The sequence below is a fragment of the Hemicordylus capensis genome, chromosome 6 (assembly GCF_027244095.1).
Source record: "Hemicordylus capensis ecotype Gifberg chromosome 6, rHemCap1.1.pri, whole genome shotgun sequence".
Classification (NCBI taxonomy): domain Eukaryota; kingdom Metazoa; phylum Chordata; class Lepidosauria; order Squamata; family Cordylidae; genus Hemicordylus; species Hemicordylus capensis.
In genome coordinates, this window is record NC_069662.1 from 73,689,017 (window position 1) to 73,713,889 (window position 24,873).

General features: G+C 44.7%; 1 protein-coding gene across 8 annotated transcripts in view; it reads left to right on the forward strand.

The window, feature by feature from the left end:
• COL15A1 (collagen type XV alpha 1 chain) overlaps positions 1-24,873 on the forward strand; it is a 301,360-nt gene that overhangs the window by 177,786 nt on the left and 98,701 nt on the right. For all 8 annotated transcript variants that reach the window (XM_053259431.1, XM_053259434.1, XM_053259437.1 and 5 more), the window contains 5 exons: positions 978-1,055; positions 3,302-3,364; positions 12,356-12,481; positions 18,832-18,894; positions 23,894-23,929. In XM_053259431.1, the coding sequence (XP_053115406.1) occupies positions 978-1,055; positions 3,302-3,364; positions 12,356-12,481; positions 18,832-18,894; positions 23,894-23,929 (366 nt within the window). The remainder of the gene's footprint in view (positions 1-977; positions 1,056-3,301; positions 3,365-12,355; positions 12,482-18,831; positions 18,895-23,893; positions 23,930-24,873) is intronic.

The window sequence follows — 24,873 nt, forward strand, 5'->3', positions numbered from 1 at the left end:
CTAATTTTTAAGGATGAACATCCCTCTGATTGGGTGCATCTAATTACTGAAAAGCTAAAATCATATGAGTTGTCAATGGAATATCTTCTCCCTCTGGGCTATAATAACACGATGGTAATCCTTAAGAGGCGTATTATTGATATGGAACACCAGAGAGATTTAAGCCCGGCACCAAGCCTCGAAAGACTTGGAGCTACGAGGCCCTCACAAAAACCAGCTAAATACCTGTATGACCTGATCAATCCAGCACACAAAAGAGCCCTGACATTGGCTCGACTGGATGTGCTGCCCTCTGCAGTACTAGAAGGTAGGTATAGGAGAGTTCCCTATTTGGAGAGACTGTGCCCTTGTGGAGATGGGAACATTGAGACAGTTGGCCATGTGCTTCTGTATTGTTCTTTCTGTTGTGAGCTGCGTTCCAAATATATTGCTCCTCGCATTCTTAGCTACCCTGACAATTCGGATGAATTTTATATAAGCTTATTTCTTTCTGATAAACACACTTAGGTCTCGCACTCAGTAGCCAAATTCTGTACGGCTGCGATTAAAATCTGCTCCTGGTGTGTCAGAAATGGTCAATTTCAATTGTCCCTCCTTTTTCTTCTTTTTAATTTTGTTTTATCCTATACTTTTTAATCTCAATCTTCTGTGTGACAGATTTTTTTGTGTATATGCATGTATGTGTTTATATTGAGATCTATCCTCCAGGTTTCTTTTATTTGATCTGGATTGTGTGTTTGATCAAAGATAGCAATAAACTGAACTGAACTGGGTATCTTAAATTGATTCTGAATTCAGTTTTTTCCTACAAGTGCCTTTGATAATTCAACAGTTGGATGGTCTCTGGGGTGCTACAAAACAAGACCGAATGAATTCCTGGGGCTATAATATTCTAATGTAATTAAACAATAAGCATATTGGAATTTAGTACATGGCCTAAAATACTTGCAACTTCATCATATTTCTTCTTATTCTAGGGAGATCTTGGCATTGGATTGCCAGGGCCACCTGGACTTCCAGGGCCTCCTGGACCACCTTCTCCAACTAGAGGATTTGTGAGTTTCATTGCTCCTTATATAGAGCAGCTGCTTTGTTGGTCTTTTCAGTCTTGTATTGTGCTTCTGGTGGTGAAGCCTTATAATAAAAGTGCATGAGTCAAGGAAGAGAGAGACAGATGGGTACAGAGGGGCAGAAAGAGAGGCAGAGGTGTGCCTGAGAAAAATAGAATGGGAGATGGGTAAGAGGTGGAAGGCAGGTGTGAACTTGAACAAAGGAAAGGGTTGGACATGAATGAGAAGGTAGGATAAAGGAGAGCAATTGAGATGGGAGAGAGAGAGATTCTGCCATAATTTGCTGATGGGTAAGTGGGGTGGTGGTGATAGATTGCATGCTTTGAATTTAGTAGCCAAAGCATTGGCTGCAAGCTTCCAGTGGGGTGTAAAGTTGTCAAGACTGGCATCTGGAGGAACAGCCATGATCAGGCCAGCAGTCAGAAAGTTTCTGCCTCACTCACATTTAAGCAGAGGGTGGAGGATGCCTTAGCTTTATGTTAAAATGGGCACGCAAGCAACAGGTGCTAAACCTCATCTTCTGATCTCCCCATACTCTGTCACATCAACCACTTTTCAGGCTGGGAGAAAAATACTTGGGATAAGAGAGCATGGGGAAGTATGGCAGAGAGGGTTCCATTCCCCTCACCTGTACATCCTCTTTCATGTGAAAATAAGACCTGCACCTCCCTGATTTGTATGTGAATGGGGCAGCCACATGACTAACAGTGTGGCTTTAATTTGTATTTTATTGTAAACTGCCCAGAGAGATGAGTTTTGGGCAGTATGCAAATAAATAAAAATAAATAATAAACATGAGCATGCCTCAATCACATTAAGTTTGATTTGTACTCATTACAGATAGGCAGGCAGGGGAAAGTGAAGCAAGGCAGGGAATAGGTGGACAAGCACATACATTACATTGGTTTTAAAAAAAACAACAGAGGAAAACCAGTAGTGGCTTTGCCTCCATGATAAAAACAAGTTGCTCATGTTGAACAGCCAGGATAGACCTTGAGACTGATAGGGTGAGGTGAAACCCTATTCACATCTTGGGTCTCCTAACAATTATAACTAGGCATGTGCCCGAAATGTTTCGGAGGCCATTATGGAGGCCTCCGAAACATTTCGGCGCTGGGGGCAGTTTCGGCACCGGCGAGGGTAGCGCTTTAAGGGCAGGGGAGGGTGTACTTACCCCTCCCGCCACATTTTCCCCGCCTGCGCATTGTTTTTTTTAAGCTCCTCGGGGTGGCAGTGTTCCTCCCTGCTGCTCTGTTTTCCCCATCGGCCGGAAGTGGCCGGAAGTTGCGAGTGTGCATGCGCCCATCATGCACGCGCATGCACACGGCAGAAGGGCGTGCGCACACGCAACAGGCGCACGCGCACTCGCGACTTCCAGCCACTTCCGGCTGACGGGGAAAACGGGGCGGCAGGGAGGAGATGGGAGATGGGACATGCTCACTCTCAACATACAGGTGGCCCTCATTAATCGCAGGGTTTCTGTTATCACCTGTAGATGCAAATATGGAAAGCACAAATAATGAAACCTTGAGTCAATGGGAATTGGGGGGTTAGGTTCCTACACCCCCCCCAAAAAAGGGCCAAAAAAGCAAGGAGGGCAGAAAGAGGAGAAGGACAGTACCTTATTCTCCAGGTCTCAAGCAATGTGCCCCCCAAAACTCTGAAAATGGTCGAAAATTTGCCAGTTATTTAAAAAAAAACTAAGGGCCACAAAATGGCTCACTGGTGGAAAATGGTGGCCAGAAATGACATCAGAAGTCATTTCCAGGTCATTTTTGGCCACTCTTTTTGCACATTGTGCCTATTTTTCTACCCGCAGATAATGTAACTGGGTCTCTAAGACCCAATTGTGGATATGTGAAATCTGATATGGATTCTGTGAATAATGAGGGCCACCTGTAATCATATTCAGAGTTGCCACTGAATTGGATGTAAAGTGAATGTAGAGGTTCCTAGTTGGATAAAACATCTGAGGAATTATGTGAGAAGACAAAATAGTTCGATTGAAACTAGAGAGATTCCTTTGAGATGCAATGGGGGCTGATGTCCACACATTTCTATGTTGCCACTGAATTTCACATAAAAGAATTTTTCAGGCAAATTTGAAGGTTCTGCTTGGGCAAAATATCTGTGGAATTTCAAAGGAAGTTTTGCCCAGGCTAGTGATGTGCTAGTGGGGTGGCAACTGCAACCCACTGGTCGTGTTTTAAAACTAATGTTCTTTGTTTCAGAGAAGAATGGATATGGAAGGGTCTGGCTCGGGTGACTTTGACAGAGACATAGAACTTCCAAGAGTAAGTAGGTGCCGATAGTCATTGCTAACTACTAAAAACTTTTCAAATTATAATTTGTATTTGACAATACAAGAGACGGAAATAATTGTAAAATGAAAACTACTTCATGTGGTGCTACTCTGAATCCCTTACATCCCAGACCAGCAGGGGCTTTTTTAATAGGCTTTCCCCTCTGGTTTTATTTTAAACCTAGTGTTGTCAGCTTTTAACCTGAGGAAGGCTCCTGTGCCTTTAGTAGATGTGAAGTAGAGAGCAGTTTGGAAGACAGTGGGGCTATTCACACGATGGGACGAAATTGGGCTAGCCTCCGCTAGCCCGATTTCGTTCCATTGTGTGAACCACCGGGCTCAGCTGCAAGCCTGGTGGTTCCTGAGCGGATAACCCGCCCCGTAAACCGGGTCTGCGGAGCGAGTGATCCGCAAACCTGATTTTTTAAATTGTGAGTAGCTGCGGTGAGGCTCTGTGGCATGGCTACTCACAAGGAGACCCCCGATTGGGAGGCTTAAAAGTAGCCTCCAGGCTCGGGGGTCTCTCCAGTATGCCCTGCGCACTTGCGCAGGGCATACTGGAGCTTTCGGGGTCCACACGGCCCCCGATCCTCCCAGCCTCTGCTGGCTCTTTCACAGAGCCAGCAGTCGTGTGGGCGGCCAATCCGGCCGCCCAGGGCTGCCACCCTGCTTTCCTGTGGAGAGAGCAGGCTTAGCCTGCTCTCCCCACAAACCTGGACAAAGGGGTTCTCACTGATCGTGAGACCCACCTCAGTGTTTTCATCCATCATCAGCACTTACGATTCCAATATCTTTGCCTGGAGACATTGCCTGTAGTGTTAAATGCACTGGGGCACCAAGTGAGACTGAATAGACGCAAGTTTTGGGCAGTGTGTGTGTAGATCAGGCCTGCTCAACTTAGCCCCCCCAGCTGTTTTTGGACTACAACTCCCATAATTCTCACCCACAGCAGCCAATAGCCAGGAATTATGGGAATTGTAGGCCAACATCTGCAGGAGGGCCGAAGTTGAGTAGGCCTGGTGTGTGTAGGTAGGTAGGTAGGTAGGTAGATAGATAGATAGATAGATAGATAGATAGATAGATAGATAGATAGTAGGGATGTACACAAAGTGTTTAATGCATCCCCAGGGTGGCGGAGAGCGGTAGGTTTAAAAGGAGCCATATAGGTCCCTACCTGCTCCTCCACTGCCCCCAACATGCATCCCCATAGGCATTGGCATGCACATGGGAACAGGGAAGCAGCCATGTGGTGCAGGGCTTTTAATAATGGATAGAATGGGCAGCACCGCTGTGGGGTGGCAGAGGTCAGCGGAGGAGCAGATAGGGACCTGTGTGCCTCCTTTTAAAGCTACGCTCACCTCTGCCAGAATGTTTCGGCTGCAGCAGCTCGAATCATGTTGGTGCCTCTCTGTTGAGGCACCAAATGATTCAGGCACATCCCTAGACTGCAGCCTCCAGCCATTTTTTCCCCATTATCTCTATGCTGAGAGAAATAGATAGATAGATAGATAGATAGATAGATAGATAGATAGATAGATACCTATGCTGGCAGTATGCGGCACGCGTGCACCAGTGGCGAAGACAAGCGCGCGGGGCGCGCAGGGCATGCGCACCACTAGCTCTTCTCCATTTAAGGGTTAGAAGGACAACGACGGGGGCAGGGGCAGCAGGGAGGAACTCTGCCGCCCCAAGAAGATTTTTAAAAGCACCAGCGCCGGAGGGGGAAGAGCGGCGGGGCGGGGGGGAAGTACTACCACCCTCCCCCTTAAAGAGACACTCCCCCGCCCTTCCGAACCTCCGGACCGCCTCCGAACCGGTCCAGAAGGCTTTTCTATTGTGCCCGAACCGAACCATGCACACTACTAACAGTAAGATGCCTGTGAACATGAACTTCCTACATCAGACCTATGCTGGCAGTAGCAACTGGTGAGAGCTGCTCTAGTGGAGTGGTGAGGGCAGGGGACACTACTTTAAACAACAGCAAACTTACTCACCATCAGTACCTGTGATTATTTGTAAGGCACCATCCCCTCCCCACACCCTGCATGCTGTGGGGAATGCCCTGGCTCAGTTGGCTTCCGCAAATGTGTCACTCAACTGGCCGCTACTGACTGACTTTGAATATGGAGCCAGCAGGGTAAAAGCTATTGTTAAACTTCCCTTCTGCACAGTGTCACATTTATGTTCATTTCCAGAAAGCCTGCAAATTGAGTCATCCAAAATCCATCGGTTTAAGATGAGAGTTGAGATGCTTTACATTTTCACTTGTGCTCTAAAAAGCATGGGAATGGCAAGTTAAAGTGCCCTTCTTAAGTTCTGTGCCATATAAGCTGTAAAGACTGTGCACTGTCTTGTATTATTCTAATATTGTTATATTGTTGTTATTTCTCTGTGTAAACCGCCCTGAGCCATTTTTGGAAGGGCGGTATAGAAATCGAAATAATAATAATAATAATATAGAAATGAGGCTCCATGCATCCACACTTTAGGGATGTGCACAAGCCAGTTCGGCGCTTCCTCTGGGAAGCACCAAATGGCTCGGGCACCAGAATGCAAACAGGCTTGACAGGGCGGGGAGTGGTTCCCTTAAAAATCAGGTAAGAAACTCTTTACCTGCTCTGCTGCTGCCCAGCTGCTTTTCTGCCCGTAGTACTCACTCTAGCAACAGCCATGCAGGGCTGCGGTGTTGTACCCTGCAGCCTCCGAGTGGTGTGCCAACACCGCACGGAGGCTGTAGGGAACAGTCCCGCATGGCCATTGATAGGGTGAGCGCGGCCAGTGGAAAAGTGTCCGGGCGGCAGTGGAGCAGGTAAGGACCTGCTTATAGGCTCTTTAAGGGAACCACTCCCCACACCACCCACCTGTGCACAAGCTGTCCGTGCACATCTCTACCATACCTTACCTTGGTCTTTTAGCTTGAGATTGATCTGGGGAGGGATGCAGCCCAGTCATAAATTCAATGTGCAGTTTCCCCAGTTTCTTACTAGAGATGCCCCTGATGAATTTCTGCCTGATGCAGCTTTACAAGGCACAGTGCTTCCCCAAATGTTTACCTGTATAGTTAATGTCCAGCCAGAAATTCAGGAGGTCCCTAATCCATTCACAGCCACCTAATGGCACAGCGGGGAAGTAACTTGCCTAGGGAGCAAGAGGTTCGAATCCCCACTGGTATGTTTCCCAGATTATGGGAAACACCAGACTATGGGAAACACCTATATCGTGCCTGATCCTCGCTGGTATGTTTCCCAGACTATATTGGGCAGCAGCAATATAGGAAGATGCTGAAAGGCATCATCTCGTACTACGTGGGATATGGCAATGGTAAGCCATCTATGTATTCTATCATAGATACTCGGCAGAGCTATCCCAGGTTATGAGGAGTTTTGTTTCTGCTCCTTCTACTTCCAATCAGTCCCCAGAGTTGCTCTGCTGCCTTTAATGGGTTCTTTGCGAATAAGATCTCCTGTATTCGGGCTGACTTGGACTCCACTATTTCTGCAAGGTCTATGGAGGAGGTGTCCAGCAATCCCTCTTGCAGTATTAGATTGGATCAGTTTCAATCTGTGACTCCTGAGGATGTGGACAAGCTGCTTGGGGCAGTGCGGCCTACCACCTGTTCTCTGGATCCTTGCCCAACTTGGCTGCTTCTATCTAGCAGGGAGATTGTTGGAGGTGGCCTAGTTAATATCGTAAATGCATCGCTGAGGGAGGGTAGGGTGCCCCCCTGCCTGAAGGAGGCAATGGTCAGACCACTCTTGAAGAAGCCTTCCCTGGACTCCTTAGCGATGGACAGCTACAGGCCAATCTCCAATCTCCCTTGGTTGGGCAAGGTGATTGAGAGGGTGGTGGCCGACCAGCTCCAGGCAGTCTTGGAGGAAACTGATTATCTAGACCCATTTGAAACTGGCTTTAGAGCTGGCTATGGGGTTGAGACAGCCTTGGTCGGCCTGACGGATGACCTTTACTGGGGAATCGACAGAGGAGTGTGACTGCTGGTTCTTCTGGATCTCTCGGCGGCGTTCGATACCATCGACCATGGTATCCTTCTGGATCGCCTGGGGGTGTTGAGGATAGGGGACACTGCTTTACAGTGGTTCTGTTCCTATTTCTCGGGTAGATTCCAGATGGTGGAGCTTGGTGACAGTTGCTCCTCAAAACAGGAGCTGTTATATGGAGTCCCTCAGGGCTCCATTCTGTCACCAATGCTTTTTAACATCTACATGAAACCGCTAGGTGAGGTCATCAGGAGGTTTGGTGCTGGTGCTGGGTGTTATCAGTATGCTGATGACACCCAAATCTACTTCTCCTTTTCATCTTCAGGAAATGGCACTCATTCTCTAAATGCCTGCCTGGATGAGGGATAACAAATTGAAGCTGAATCCAAGCAAGACGGAGGTGCTCATTGTGGGGGCTCAGAATCTGAGGGGTGAGTTAGATCTTCTAGGAGGAGCAGGTGCACAGCTTGGGAGTACTCCTGGACCCAGGCCTCACTCTGGTATCTCAGGTGGAGGCCATGGCCAGGAGTGCTTTCTATCAGCTTCAGCTGATTCGACATCTGCACCCATTCCTTGAAGAGGATGACCTCAAAACAGTAGTGCATCAGCTGGTAACCTCCCGTCTTGACTATTGCAATGTGCTCTACATGGGGCTGCCTTTGTACGTAGTCCGGAAACTTCAGTTAGTTCAGAATGCGGCAGCGAGATTGGTCTCTGGGGTAACCCGGAGAGACCATGTGATGCCTGTTTTGAAACAGTTACACTGGCTGCCGATATGTTTCCGGGCAAAATACAAAGTGCTGGTTATTACCTTTAAAGCCCTGAACGGCTTGGGTCCGAGATATCTTAGAGAGCGCCTTCTTTTACATGATCCCCACCGCACGTTAAGGTCATCTGGGGACGTCCGTCTCCAGTTACCACCGGTTCGTTTGGTGGCAACTCAGAGGCGGGCCTTCTCTGTAGCTGCTCCTGGGCTGTGGAATGCACTCCCAGCAGATATTTGTAATCTTAATTCCTTACTGACCTTCAGGAGAGCCCTTAAAACCCATCTGTTTGGCCTGGCCTTTCAGGGTTTCTAATAAGTTTTAATTGTTTTAATGTTAACTTGGTTTTCAGGGTTTTAATTGTTTTGATACTTCAATTGTTTTTTAAAGATGTTTTTATATTGGTGTTTATATTTGTATTTCTGTTTTAATTGTTTTTAATTGTAAACTGCCCTGAGCCAGCTCGGAAGGGCGGTATAAAAATTGAATAAATAAATAATAAATAAATAGACAACCACAGGACTCTGTGATGACCAGAAGTTGACACGGTCTTGACAGCACAACTTTACCTTTACCTTTAATCCATCCACAATAACTCCCTACAGTTATACTGAATGCATCTCTTAAGGGCACAGTTCTTTACCCAAATGCTATATGGCAGGCGTCCCCAAACTGCGGCCCTCCAGATGTTGCTGAACTCCAACCCCCAGCATACCCAGCCACAATAAATTGTGGCTCGGGATGCTGGGAGTTGTAGTTCAGCAACATCTGGAGGGCCGCAGTTTGGGGAAGCCTGCTATATGGTTTAGCAGGGCTAGGGACCTTTACACATGAGTAGAACCCACCTCTCAGATCCTTGTAAGTAGGCCTTAAATGTGAGTAGGCCTTCCATTCTTAATTTTCAGTAGACACACAATCTTATTCATGAGTAGACCTGAACTTGTGTGTAGACATTGCATCTTACTTGACCATCTGGGCACTTTCCAGATTACATGCTGCAATGGGATAAAATGCTTCAGCTTGGCAGGATTGTATTGAAAATGATCCCCAGAATCTCAAACTTCTACAACAGGAAAATACAGCAACAGACTTGCATTTCTGCAATGGACTTGCAACACTGTAGCACTATAATGCAAAGATAAAATCTGAAATAAGGCTTCGGAAATGTGAACGGTACCTTGCTGTCAGCGCAGGGTCTGCGGTGTCACAATACAGGAAGTATGGAAGCACACTTAGCAGATCCGTAGTGGCACTATGGTAGGGTTTCATCTGGAAAGCACCCAGCATTCCTCATGAGTTGATCCTCAAACTTACTTGCATGTAGAAAGTGCATCCTTGCTTGTGAGTAGCCCCCAACTACTGTTGTGAGTAGTTCTACTCCTGATAAAGGATGCAACGTTTACTTGTGATTGCAGGTCTACTCATAAATAAGGGTGTGATCTACTCATAAATGAAGGTGGAGTTTAACTATTGAGTAAAGATGAATGGAAAGGAAGTTGGTGAATGGAGCCTCAGTTGTAAGGCAGCATAATAAAAGAGGCCGTACAAACCTGTAAAGTCTTTGCAGCTTATATTGTGTGTAAGTTGGGCATTTAACTTGTAATGTCCATGTATTTTAGAGCACAAGTGAAAACTGAAAGCATCTCAACTCTCATCTTAAATCAAAGGTTTTTGGATGTCTGAATAGAGTCATGTCTAGAGGCACTTATCTCTGAATACCAGATGCTGGAGACAAACAATGGAAGAACTGACTAGCCACAGCTGGAAGGAGAATGCTAGACTAGACTGACCCTTTTGGATCCAGCTGGTATTCCTTTGATTCACCAAGCTGCCGCCCTCTGTTGTAGTCGGCAAGACTCTAACTTTCCTCAGGGGTGCACGGAGGTAATTTTGGGGCCTTGACTCCCCCCTGCTGCGAGGCCCCCCGAAACCTACTTTTCAGGGGCCTCCTACTGTGGTGAACCTACAGTTTAATTTTTTTGAATTTCAGCTGCAGCATGGCCGAAGGGTGGCTGCCAGGTGGTGCTGGGCCTGTCCGTTTGGCCCAGTGTCTCTTGCTAATTGTGAGGCGTACCTGTACAGTTGAGAGAGATTGTCACAAGCCCGTGATGTCACAGGCTTGTGACAATCTTTCTTAACTGCACAGGTGTGCCTCACAGTGACTGAGAAGACCAATGAAGGAATGGAGCAGAAGGCACATTTGCTGTAGCTTCTCTTGATGCCTCGGGTAATTTGAATTTGTAGGCAGTGGGAGTAAGTGGCAACCTTACTGCCTCCAGGGAGGAACTGGCAACCTTATTATCAGCACTGTCAAAAGGCAGGGTTGCCACTCTGTCCTGTGAATCTAGCAACAGGCTGGCAAGCCAAAATGCAGAAACCTCACTTACCTTTGTGCCAGAAAAGATTTTGCTTGCTGTAGCTTCTCTTGATGCCTCGGGTAATTTGAATTTGTAGGCAGTGGGAGTAAGTGGCAACCTTACTGCCTCCAGGGAGTAACTGGCAACCTTATTATCAGCACTGTCAAAAGGCAGGGTTGCCACTCTGTCCTGTGAATCTAGCAACAGGCTGGCAAGCCAAAATGCAGAAACCTCACTTACCTTTGTGCCAGAAAAGATTTTGCTTGCTGCCTTGATTTCTGTGTAAAAGGCAATGGCGCAGGGCTAGATTAAAAGGTAGCAATCTTAGAATATGAATCTGCATCTATTGAACTGCTGCTTGCTAGAAAACTGTTAAAACAAAGCACTGGAGTTCCCCTTGAGTCATGAGTTTGGAACTCTTTTAGATGTTCCCTAAAACTGACATATTTTGTGTTGCATATAAAGAAATAATCAGACTTAAACAGACTTCCCTTATGACAAACAAGTTATGTTCAGCTTTAGAATGAAGAAGCATAGTTTGGAATTTCCCTTGGGTTCTCTTCCCTATTCTGAAGAATTCTAAAATAATTGTGCCTTTTGTCTTCCCGAAGCCTCTATGATCTGAAAAAGAATACCATGCAATGTTCTAGACCAGGGCTTCACAACTTTGGTTCTCCAGCAGTTGTGGGACTACAGCTCCCATCATCCTCAGCCACAGTGGTCAAAAATCAGGAATGATGGGAGTTATATTCCAATATCTGCAGGAGGGCCAAAGATGTGCAGCCCTGCCCTAGACCAAGAGCTGGGCTATGACCATCTTAAGAGCTAGAACTTCCAGAACTTCAGCCAAACAATAATTTAGATTATGGTAAACCAGGAAACGTAGCCAGAGAATTGGAGACCAAGCCTACAAGGTAGTACAGTGTAGTCTAGAGAGCTTGCACATCAACTTGGATCCTGCAATATTCCTTCTCTCAACATCTTTATGAACCAAAACTCTGCAGCCCATTGAACCAACTCTCCTGAGGATGGGAGCACTCCTTTCTTGTGCCCCTTTCCCACAGACTTAGCATTGCTGACTCCAGGTAGCCCCTCCTGTCATGTTCCCCTGACCCTTATCTATCAATAGCTGGCTCTGTTTGACTTGGTATCAAAGGCCAAACCAAGGAATGAGTTTTCTTCAGTGTAAATCAGCTTTTGATCCCTGTTTCACCCTGATCAGAACCATCAGAGATGAACCAGTGAATCTGAGCATTAACCCGCCCCCCTTCCTCTCCCACTCTCTCTTATTTCTAATGGAACACTCAGGTCTTTTTACATCGCCGAACTGAAATGAAGTGAACTCTGCAGGAAGTGAGGCCTTGTCATGCAGCCTCTGTCTCTCTTAATGCTGCTATCATTTTTTAGAACTCCGGTAATAGTTGAGATTAGAATTACTCATTTAATGGCTCCAGCAGCTGAGCATACTGTACCTGACCTAGTGTCTCCATCCGTCAGACATGGCAGATGAGCCAAAGAACTAATTTGTTCAGTGTCAGATTAAGATCAGTTTGTACAGAGTCACTCAGTTGTACAAAGTTCTATGAATCTAGGTTTTCCCCCCACTTTGAGGACTCTTGTTCTTCTTAAAAGCTTAATCATGTGCAGTGGACCAGGATGAAGAGTATCCTATTCTTCATTATTTATAGTACATTATAGTACATTAGGAATCCTTAAATCAGCCCTAGAAGGTAGACTTGTGTTATTACATCATGGTGTGTGTGTGAATTTGAAGCCAAGATGCCGTGGCTTGATGAAGACCATTCAGTGAATCATTTGCTGAAGTGGGAATAGCAATGTTTTACAGCAGCATCTATTATTTATCTAGGGCTCACCTGGACCCCCAGGACCTCCGGGTTTACCTGGTCCTCCAGGATTGCCAGCACCAGATTTGAATGCTGCCTTGCCAGGAGAAAATGGGAAGGATGGGGTGTCTGGAGACCCAGGCCCACGAGTAAGTATTTCTTCACATGTATGTGTTGTCAGTGCTATGAGAGTTTTAAGAGAGATCCCCAGAGAGACACCACTGCATCCTAAGGTGCCTTCTATCAGTTTCCAGCTCAGTCACTCCCTGTCTTAATTCCTGTCTCTGTGTCTCCTCCGAAGCTTTCAGAAACTACAGTTTCTTTTATGCTGACCACACACACATCCTTGGCTGCAGAGCGTGGAGAAGGGAGGCAGGGAGGGCAGGATGAGTCACCCTCTATGACCTCTCCACTTCCTAGGGAAGTCTCCCATTAAAGTAGCATCTTGCATGATCAGAAGACATTAGCATTTTTGTCAGTTCCCAGATTCTGACTAGCCACCACCTTAAGGCAACCATCATTTGGGACCAATCCAACTCCACACTCATAACAACAAATAAGAAGCATAAATAAAGAGCAGATCCCCATGGACTCATTTCTATTTCTGTTTAGTATGAGAGCATTCATGTGAAATACATCATTTTTCTTTCAGAACTATAACATGGGAAAAAGTTCACCCCCTCAGAAACGCACTTTGTTCCTTCTGTGGTGGTGGTGGTGGTGGTGGTGTGTGTGTGTGTGTGTGTGTGAGAGAGAGAGAGAGAGATTTTCCTGGATCCACCACTGCTAGGGCTTCTAACTGTCCTGTGCTTCCTCATAGCCATATATGCACTGCAAAACGCATTTGGAGAATGATCTTTCCATTCACACCAATTTGTTCAGGAAGGTTGGGAGAAAATTAAAAGGCATACCACCTTGGCATAGGGCATATTGCAGTGCCTGCGTTCAGCCTTGGTGGAACTCCAAAGGACCTGCCTCTCCTTGTGGGCTGGAGCCCAACTTAGTATGAGGCTTCTTGCTGCCTTAGAAAATCTTATGGCTGGTTAAAAATATTGCTACTAGTTCGGCCAATACCATCATCCAAGGCTCTTTTGGATTCAGTTCCATTGAAGAGGGATTAAAGGCCACAGGTTAAAACATATATGTTTCTGGATGGCTCCCCCACCCTACCTGTACTTAATATTGTTTGTGTTTCTCTGCTGAAATGTTATTTTGATTTTCCAATTGAGTATGAGTAAGAAATTAGTGGTTCTGGCATAGTAATCATGCTATTTAAAAGCTCAGTATTTTATCTAATAAGCTGATACTATTGAGGCTGGCACAAAAGGCAGTGCTTTCTTCCCACGCTGCTAATAATACGTTTGAGAAATTAAGACTTCATTGGCATGCAGAAAGGAAGCTGCAGCTGTGAATAAATGAAGCCCCTCTGATTCCTTCTCCATTGCAAAGCCCCCTTAGAAGGGGGTGCTTTTACACTGGAAAAGTGGCAGTAGGGAAGGGAGTGCTTAACATGGGCCCCTGTCTCCAGAAGCCTCCCACCAAACCTATGGAGATAAAGGCATACTGAGTCCTCATTGAAGATCTTAACTGACAGATAGTTTCATATGGGGAAAGGTACCCTGTTGCCAAACCATTTTGCCCCTGTCAGCTTTCCAGACCAGTATATTTCTTGTAAGCACAGGTTGGGAACACTATCAGGCATTTAAAAAGAAGAAGCTGGAAGGGACAGTTTCAAGAGGAAAGTGACTGATGGGGAGGGGAGGTAAGCATCCCATCCCCTCCTGAGGGCACTTTTCAATGGAGATGGGGATTGGTGAGGCTTTGTTATACATGACTGCCATTTCATGTATAGTTTGCTGCAAGGCATCAGTTCAGTAAGATACTAAGTACTGAGTCATAGTGGCACACATGACTTCTTAAGACCTACTTAAGAACCTTACTGAGGCACAGAATAGAGGAATAACTCAAAAAGCAGATTTGCCAATCCAGCAAATTGTTGACTGGAAGGCCCTTCCATAGGAAACTGGAAACTTTGCTCTAATAACTTAAAGTTCACAGATGTTATGTCTGATTACAAATTGTGTGAGTGAAGTTTGACTAGCAATGTGAGCACCAGGACCTTACAAATTCAGTCATCTAATAAGTGAATGATACCTCACATGACTGAGGGCCCTTAGTATGTTGTATTTTCCCACATGGAGACAATCTTTCTGTAGAAGAATGCATGAACAGAGTGATATCTGAAGTGCAGCACAAGAAGGTTTTTTCTGTTGCCAAGTACCCCAGTTAGACTGTAAGCATTCTCGGAGAAAAAGAAAGTCAACCACATTCTTTTGCCCTTTACCACAGGAGATCTCTCTTTCATCGCAGTTCCTTCATATAAATATTAGACTTCCCGTGATATGGTTATTTTGAATAACCATATGAAACTGTAATGATTGTAATGTTTCCACATTTCAAAGATATATGTTGTTCAAAGAAGTTATATCAAATGCAGTGTTATGTATGTGAAGTTTCATCAAGTATTTTAATGTTGACCAATATCACACAAAGGAGGACACTTTACAAAAAGTGCAACTGTGATTGCCCAGCAATATGATTTCCAGTAAATCTCAGGTTCACACTATAACATTATAAAACAATCCGTGTCCTAGAACATGGTTTGTGCTAAACATCTGTAAAGCAGCAGAGAGGGGCATCATTTTTAGTGGAGAAATGGCAGGTGGAGGAGGCAAGAAGTTTTTCACACCCAGCTTTTAGTTCACATCTCCTCCGGAATGGAGGTGTGTGTTCACATATTGGCCAAATTTATCCCAAAGTCCTTGAGAGCTATCAGGGAGCACTTCACACACAATTCAGGTTTTTCATCATGTGAGAGTGTTGCTGACTGATATCTGGGTTTTAAAAAATCACTTTTTGTGTTGTTTTGAGCAACTTCGAACTTGCAGTAAAGCCTTGAAGAAAACCCCAGTAAATCCTGCTGTCTGGGAAAGCTCCAGGTGATGAATCTATCCCTAGGCTTGTAACCCAAAGTGCTCCAAAACAAGGAAAACTTTGTAAGACCATAATAAAATTACATATATAGCATAGTGCATCATCCAAAATTGAAACACCTCTGTTACATAAACCACTATTATTATCATCATTATTATTGTTGTTTACACAGTCAGACAGGTGTTATTGACTGGTTTGTTTTATACAGACATCAAGTCCTTCCCAAGGACCTGGGATGGCTGGACTTGATTATCAATGTTGTTGCTGTTGTTATAGATATCATCGCAGAATATAGGCTGTTCCCAGTAAAGTTGCTTTTTGTAATTGGCTGATGGTGATTTCTGTGGTCCCTATGGTGTTGGGGTGCTCTTCAAATTGTTTTGGAATTGCACCTAGGGCACCAATTACCACTGGGATTATTTTGGTCTTTTTCTGCCACAGCCTTTCAATTTCAATTTGTAGAGCTTTGTATTTTGTGATTTTTTTTTCTATTTCTTTTTCTTCTATTCTGCTGTCCCCTGGTATTGCTATGTCAATTATTTTAACTTGTTTTTCTTTCTTCTCGACTACAGTTATATCTGATGTATTGTGTGGCAGATGTTTGTCTGTTTGTAGTCGGAAGTCCCATAATATTTTTGCATCTTCATTTTCTACCACTTTTTCAATTTTATGGTCCCACCAATTCTTGGCTACAGGTAGCTTGTATTTTTTGCAGATGTTCCAGTGTATCATCCCTGCTACCTTGTCATGCCTTTGTTTGTAGTCAGTCTGTGCGATCTTTTTACAACAGCTGATTAGGTGGTCCACGGTTTCATCTGCTTCTTTACAAAGGCGGCACTTGCTGTTTGTTGTTGATTTTTCGACTTTTGCTCTTATTGCCTTTGTTCTTAGTGCCTGTTCTTGTGCAGCCAGTATTAAACCCTCTGTTTCTTTCTTCAAGTTGCCATTCTTAAGCCATTGCCAGGTCTTGGTGATGTCTGATTTTCCAGTTATATTGTGCAAATATTGACCATGCAGGGAATTATTTTTCCATTTTTCTGCTCAGTTCTCGACTTGTTCTTTCTTGTAGGCCTGCTTTGTTTCATTGGTGTTGAATAGTTTCTCATTATTGACTATTTTAAGTGCATCTTCTTCACTGTCCTCTCTCTCTCTCTCTCTCTCTCTATCATTATTATTATTTTACATTTATATCCCGCTCTTCCTCTAAGGAGCCAGAGTGGTGTACATGGTTATGTTTGTCCTCTTTAGGCTGAGATACGTGGCTGGCCCAGAGTCACCCAGTGAATTACATGGCTGAATGGGGATTTGAACGTGGGTCTCCCCAGTCTTAGTCCAGCACTCTAACCACTACACCACACTGGCTTCAAAGCATTATACTGCACTTTACCCAACCAACGGTACTCCTTTTCCTATGCTTTGTGATATTTTTGCATTTGCCTGCAAGAAAATTGCTCAAGACTGAGTGGAGGAAGAATATTTCATGATGACAGTATGAAGCCAAAAGCTGTTCTAAATGCAAGATGGAGGGAGAGGCTTTCTCAAAACAAGCCCCACACTTTTACAGGCCTGGCTTCTCTGTTCCACAAGATGTAGACTTTCCTTCCTCCCACTGCCTGCAAGGGCAAGAGTGAAGTTTTGGCTCCAAAAAGCAAGAGCTGCTGCAGAATAAAAGATTTACTCATTTTGACTCATTTGACACATTTCAGTAAATTATCTTTCTCGGGGAATATTCTCACTGTACTGCCTGAAAGAGATACTTTCTTTCCAAAATCCTAGAGATCTGTTTAGGGTTTTGGAAAGAAAGTAGGCTAGTATGTGGGTCCTTCTATTCTGCAGCTGCTCTTGCTTTTGTTTTTGTGGCCATCTCAGCTGACACCAATCCTCTCTGTTCTTTTGAAGTTTTGGCTCCAGAGCTTCATGAGAGTTGTAGTTCCCACCACAGTGCAGTCTGCTATCTGGTCCACAGTGCTGGAAGTTGCTTTCTAGAGGCCTGCAATGTGAAGCCACCCTCCTGTCATTGCGTGCACTGTCCACTGCAGTCAGTGGTCCTCGCCCAGCCCCAAATCCCAAATCAAAAAGGAACTGTGTTCCTTATAAACTTGAAAAGGAACAATACATGTTAATCCTAAATAAGGAATATTTTCTTGAAATGGGGTTGGGGTGGGGAGTAGATGGCAGGTCTATCAACCCCACCACACCCACTGCTTTCCCCTCAGTGCCTGGTTGCCCGGGAGGGGAGGGGAGGGGAGGCAAGGCCACAGGATCCTGGGAAGAAATTGACCTGACAGAAATCAAAGGTAAACTGAGCTGCTACATACCTCTGAGGTCAGGCTACCCACCCCGGGCTCCACCTCCCTGCCTGGGGAATGGAAGCCCCAAACCTTTCATTTGCCTTCTGGCCTGATTTCTGACAATCCTCCTCCTCTCCATCTGAGCCTGATGAGTCTGTTGCCTGCACAAACGTGAAGATATTGGGGAGTGCAACAGTGTGGAAGGGAGCAGCTCTTCATGGGGCTTGGGTTGTGAGGTGCTGTTTGGGGGGACTCTAGAGCTAGTGTGTTCTCAGTCTCTGGCCTGGTGTGATGGCCTGGGGCTGTGGCTGGGCCTACTGCTAGTCCTGCCTCCTCAGAGTCTGACTCCGAGACACTCTTCCATGTCACTGGGTTCCAAGACTAGAATGAGCCCAACTGGGGAGAGGGATTGCAGTGAGAAAAATCATAGTGAGGGGATGGATTCAGAACCCGTTCCTCTCTGTAGTTTTACAACTGTTTGGTGTGGCCTGCCTTCTAAGACATGGGCCTGCAGCCTCAACATCTGATTCTGTCCTGAATGCATTCATGTAATCATCCAGACGCTGTTACTCATGTAGACCTGTAGGCAGCTGTGTAGGGGGCTCACTGGGTGGCCAGGGACAGGCTGCAGCCAGTACCCCCCCCAACCGCTGTGTGCACCTGCACCGGCCACCCCGCTGTGTGGTGACACATGTTGACAACACACATGTTGACACAGGGTGTGTGGCCAGGAGCAGGAAGGGCAGGCAAGTGCCCCTCACCCACTCCCAGCCAGGTGCTTCATTTGCCATACCAGCTGGGTGTTCTTTCTCGCCCTTGCTCAGAGCAAGGAAGAGAAAGGACACCCAGCTGGTGAGGCAAACGAAGTGCCAGGTGGGAGCTGATAAACAGTCACACCTTGTGCTCCCAGCTGGTGAGTGGTTTGTTCGCTGACTGGGTGCAGGAAGGGGCAAGACGCTGCCCTGGGGGAGGAGTGAAGGGGTGATGTTGCAGCCCCCAGCAGCTCTGGGACATTTGTCCCCCCTTGTCCAATGGATGCTGTGCCCCTGTCTGTAGGCCTTTCAGCTACTTACTAACTGATGGAGAGATTTTCAAGATAGTCTTGTATATGAGGGTCATTCCTTTCAAGAAAATATGCTGGTACACATTAATTTGAGCACTTATTATGAGTTATCGTGCCATTACAAATTGCTTACATCTGCTGTAATTTTCAGGGTCCCCCTGGTCGTCCTGGTAAGGATGGATTGGTTGGCTTCGCAGGAACGAAGGGAGAAAAAGTAAGTCACAAACTCAAAAGTTTTTAAAAGGAAACTTACATATATACATACAAATATAAGCCTATATGTATGTACAGATATATGGCCATGAATCTGGGGTAGAGGGGGGACTGCTCATGAACTTGATGTGGCCATTGCATCATGATCCCTTTTAATGCTGTGATTTAATCAATCAGCAGCACCACTTCTCTGAGATAATTCAGTTCTTGTTAGTGGCATGGAATCTGCTTCCCTGATATATTCATCTCATCAGGTCTGCTTGACAGTTTGTGGGGATGCTCCTCTCTTTGTAATTGTTCTGCTTGCTGATCATCTTTGATAATAGATGTGTTTTGTACTGTCTTAATTTTGTGACCATCTGTTCTTTTAGTTGAATGACTTGTACTGAAACAAAAAGAAGCTGCTACTTCCTCATGGCTTTTGCTCAGATCACTTTCTTAACCTTTCATAAAGAAACCACATGGCTTAAATCTTTTGTAATATGTGTATTTTTAATATTGTAAACTGCCTTGGATGCCTTAGTCAAGGCAGAAAGGCAGTATATAAATGCAATAAATAAGCAAATAATGAGGTAGATGTTTCTCATGCAATTTCAGCAGGTTGGTAGAGAGGCCAATGTTTGCAAAGAAGGGAGACTAATTTATTCCACCCATGAACTTACTTCAAGCACTGACATTAACTGTCAGGCCAACACTGGTGCCAGTCATATTCAAATCTAGCCATGGAGGGCTTGTTTGAAAAACTGGAGCCTGAAGGCAGCATGTAATTTGTTGATCAGGCAAAGGCCAAGCATGGGAGTGCCCCTTTAGTTAAGGTGAGTACCAAACCCCCCCAAATGTTCTGCCATATAAGCCTCAAAATTCTGTTGCTTATAAATATAACTGTTGTGTAATAATTTGGAATGTGTGATCTACTAGACACAGTCTACAAATGTGCATAATAAGAGAGTGGCCTGCCTTGGGTCACATAAATGAGTTCATGACAGAGGCAAGATTCAAACTGGAGATGTCTTGAGTCATAGCTCAGTCTTTTAGCCATTTCTACACCAGCAAATAGTCAAACTCTTAGTGCAAAAAGATTAAAACAGAACTTATAATCTTAGTGAGACAGCTGTTAGACAAGCTAAACACAACAGTTTCCTTCCTAAAGGAAGGACTTCGTGCTCCAGAGAAAGACTCCTTGCCCTGGGCTTTTAGCTCACTTTCCTCCGGAATGGAGGGTGTGCATTCCTATATCTGTCAGATTTACTCCAAAGCCCCTATGAGCTACCACTTCACACATGAGTTGGGTTTTTCATTGTGCATTAGAGCAGTATTTCTCAACATTTTCGGCGTCATGGACTGGTACATTATTCATGCACAGTTTCTCAGACCAGCAGTTAGTAAGGGGGTCACCCCCTCACCCCAAATCCCACCCCCAGGCACCCCGCAAAAGCCAATTATGGGCAGCTCTCTGGAGCTCATTTCCAGGCAGTCCTTGCTCCTGGATAATGTTCATTTTGAGGAAGTGAAATGAACGTTACCCAGCACCAAGGATGCCCAGAAATGAGCTCCTGAGAGCTCCCGTTGGCCTTTGCTGGCCCAAAATTGTTTTTTGGGGGGGGTTATTTTTATTAGTGATGCCTCATGGACCAGTACCCAATGCCTTGCAGACCAGCACTGGTCCCTGGACCGGTGGTTGGAAACACTGCATTAAAGTATAGCCTGATTTGTCCAATCCAGCAGTAAGAAGACACAGCCATTCTGTCTCTCACAATCTTCTGCGGGCTGTATATTTTGAGTGATTAAATTATAGATCATGTTCTCCATGCACTCATAAAATTTTCTCCGAGTATAAATAGTGCTCTGTGGCTTTGTTTATAGTACCCATATGAGGGCTTTGAATACATTATTTAAAGATCTAAATGTTAATGTTTGTGTTTAATCTTTCCCCCCTGAAGTTATTCTAAACCTTAGTGTTCAGGATGACAGTGTATATATAAAACGGCTTATTACTACTCCCTCATCCCTTAAGCAAAGTATATGAGTTAGCTATGAGATGTTTTAAAAAGTGGAATAAAAAATCAGTTTTTACAGAAGGCAGACACAGATATTTCCTGTGCTTAATTTGAGCTGAAAGACTTATGTGGCTGATTTGTATTACCTTTCCTTTCATAGTTTCTATTCAGTTCTTTCTTATTCACTGTCAATGTCAGGGGTAGCGGCCAGAGCAGGTTTTGCCTTCCCTGAAATGGGGCCACCAAATGCACTAGTTTACATCCTCCTCAGTGAATGGCTACTGCTAATTCCTATTGCAAAATGAAAAACAATGCATTGGGGATACCAATGAGGTGGGGGCTAAACCTACTTCCTGCCACCGGTGACTCTAGCTATTGAGGATCAAGCCTGCTATTATATGCATAGTACTGACTCTTCATCACTATCCTGTGTTTTTTCAACTCAGGAAACAAACTATGGTCAGTGTAAAATTATATTAGTCTTTTTTGCAACTGCATCACATTGCTGACTCCTGTCCAGCTTGTGAATAACTATAATCCAGAGGTTACTTTCACATGTGTTAATGCCAAGCCAGATATCCCCCATCCTATATCTGTATATTTGATGATGATGATGATGATGATATTATTTCTTGATTGCACAGTCAAACAGGTGTTATTGCCTGGTTTGTTTTATCCAGACATCGAGTCCTTCCCAAGGACTTGGAATGGTTGAATTTTATTATCAATACTGTTGTTATTATAGATATCATTGCAAAATATAGGCTGTTCCCAGTAAAGTTGCTTTTTGTAATTGGCTGATGGTGATTTCTGTGGCCCCTATGGTGTTGAGGTGCTCTTCAAGTTGTTTTGGAATTGCACCTAGGGCACCAATTACTACCGGGATGATGATGATGATGATGATGATGATGATGATGATTAGCCTAAGTGGAGAATTTTGTATTTGTCTCTGTTTAATTTCATTTTGGTAGTTTCAGCCCAGTTTTCTATTCTGCCAGGGATGTTTAGAATTTTATTCTTTCTAAGGTGTTAGATGTTAGCCCCTCCCAGCTTTGTGCCATCTGCAAATATGATGAGGATTCCATCCACCCCTTCATTTGAGTCATTGATAAAAATACTGAAGAATATCTGGCAGAATTTATTCTTGAGTCATCCATGCTGGCTTTGATTAATCATGATGCTCAGAGCCCTTGCAGCTAACTCTGGCTCAATGGCCTCTTCAGGGCTACACCACCGCGCCTCCATGGAAGGTCTCTGGTGTAGACCCTGCTGCTACTGCCACTGACCCTGCTCTGCTGGGTGGCAGGCTTCCGGTGCCGATGCTGCTTTCGTGGTGCCAAAGGCTCTTCTGGAGCAGGAAAAGGCCATTTAAAAAGGCAAATGGTGCCTTGTTTGGCAGTTGCCTTTTTGGGAATGCCCAGGAGGATCTGGGCATTGTGGCAACAGGGTTGAGCACAGCGGTCATTGAGTGGCTGGATGGTGGCAAGGGTGGAAATAACCCGGAGCCGCAGCAGTGAGTGAGTCTTTTTCAACTTAACATTGAAAGCTGTGTGGGTGGGTGGGTGGATGTGGGTGTTTCCGATAAGTATATTGTTAAAATATCCTGCAGTGAGCAGCCTGCCAGCTCTAATAAAGCTAACAAGAAGTTAGCCCCTGTCTGTGAGTGACAGACGGGCGACCCTAGGTCCAACCAGTCAGTCAACCAGTTGGTGGACTTGAGGGCTGTTGGGGCTGCTGGGGAGAAGAAGAAGAAGAAGAAATGTGCCAGGGGGGAGGAATATGGAGGATGACCATGCTCTCTCTCTAGGTGAGTCTGCAGATTCTGGAGAGACAGAATTGCAGGGGCTTGACCTCACCAGGGGATTAAGGGGCAGGAAGCCAAGCTGTGGCTTTCAGAAGTTAGCCTAAGAGAAAGTATGTTTGGTAAGACTTTGCATTAACAGTCCCCCCCCCCCCGCCCCAACGTGGTGTTTTGCAATTCCTAAATATCCGTTTTTTTATAATCAAATAACTAAGATTAATTGCGTGCTGCCTACAAAAGATCTTGGCATTTTGAATCTTCCTGTAACCAAGCTGAGCGTTTCTAAGTGCAACCCAAAAGCTGAAATCTAACCCCAGCTAGTTTGTAGCAACATAATAAAAGATTTTCTCTCTGTTTTTCCCTCAAGCCTCCCAGAGTTGTTTATTAACTCAGCAGGAAAAGGGGTGGGGGGAGCCTCTAGTGCAAAAACGTCTTCAGCAGGGCTGCTCAGCCCAGCTATCGTTACCCCTCTCTCCACTTGCGGGCATACATGTGGGGGAGCAGTTGTTTTTATATTTTTGCCTGTTAGCAAGGGGAAGTAAGGTTTTGGAACGGGGATTTTTTTTAAAAAAAAAACTCACTTCAATTCCCATTAAGAAAAGAGTGAGTTGGTGGTAGTAGTTTAAACTACCAGTTTTCCCTTTTCTTTCTTTAACTTCTTGCCTTAAAGGTTAAAACCCAGTCAGCTGCATAGCTCAGAGAGAGGGGTGACTCAGCAAAAACCTCCCTCATGGGTTAGCTGGCTGGGGCCGGTTCTTTACATATCCAGTCAGTTTTGACCTGATACCAGTTCTGAAAGTGTTGAAGAGGTCATATTGGGCTCCCTGATTTTTTAAAAAAGAATCTTTATTAGATCAAAATTGACCCGATATTTCGGTGCTGCACAAGAGCTACAGTATTCACCAGTAGGCTTTCAAACTCAAAACAGTCTTAGAAATTCTCCTTACAATAGCAATCACTATAAAGCACAAAATAATACTGAATTTCATTTAAGAAACAACAACAACAAAATCCTTAGAAAAGCCTCAGTTGTTTCTGTTCCCGTTTTCTTTCCTTACATATGTATAGTTATATAGGTATATGTACCGCCCAGAGGCGTGAGTTTTGGGCAGTATAAAAAAATGTTTAAATAAATAAATAATAGTTGTGTTCAGTACCTTTAAAACTTCCTCAGTCTACCAATGCTGTGTGTTATCTTACAGGGTGACCAAGGTCTTCGGGGATCAGTTGGACCAAAGGTAATTGGCCAGAAAACTTTTAATAATATTGTTAGATATTTGTGAACTTTGATTCATAGAGAAGCAACAGAGCCAAGGTTTTGGCCTAGAACTCTGTCTGCGATTGCAAATTTAAAACCTATTTAGGGCTTATTTCCATTGCACAATTACAGTGCATTTTGGGGAGTAATTTAATGGAACTTTAATGGATATGGGTCCATTTAGTCACAGTTATCCCACACCAGACTAATGGATTCCTATATAAATTTTGCAATAACATATTCTCTGGTTTACTCGAGCCAACAAAAGTGGTGTTATGTTTACCAGTCCCAGCCAGAATGCAGGTGATGGTAGCTACTTAGAGTCATATTTAGTTTTGTGTGCAGAGGGGAAGGTTTTGAGGAGCAACTCAAATTGGTTTTGGGGTTGTTGTTTTTAATGGTGGGGGGAAGATCACTAAAATGAAGGCGGTAACTACTCAAATTCTCTGGGGGGATATACACCCTTGTATTTCTTGCAGTAGAAAAAGAGCAAGTATAGTCAGGTATGGAGTTCTAACGTTTAGCAGTGAAATGGGAGGACTATCATATGCTATCCATTTTTGAAGTTTCAACCTTTTTCTGGACTGTGTTCTCATAATAGCTGACTTTTACTAACTGAGCAAAGAGGTATCTTCTGAAATAGTGATTCTCTTGTATTTGGCAGGGAGAGAGCAACTGTTCCAATCCAATCCCAACATATCATCCCTCTGGTGGTGGTTGCTGGTTTCTGTCTTATGTTTACTTTTAGAGTGTGAGCCCTTTTGGGACAGGGACCCATCTTTTTTATTCCACTTTGAGAACGTTTGTTGAAAAGCAGTATATAAATAGTCATAGTCGTGATATTGTCTGGGGCAGTGGAGGCAGTGTTTATTTTCTTTAAAAGGGAGATACCAGGGCTTATGCCTCTCTGGAAACCCTGCCATC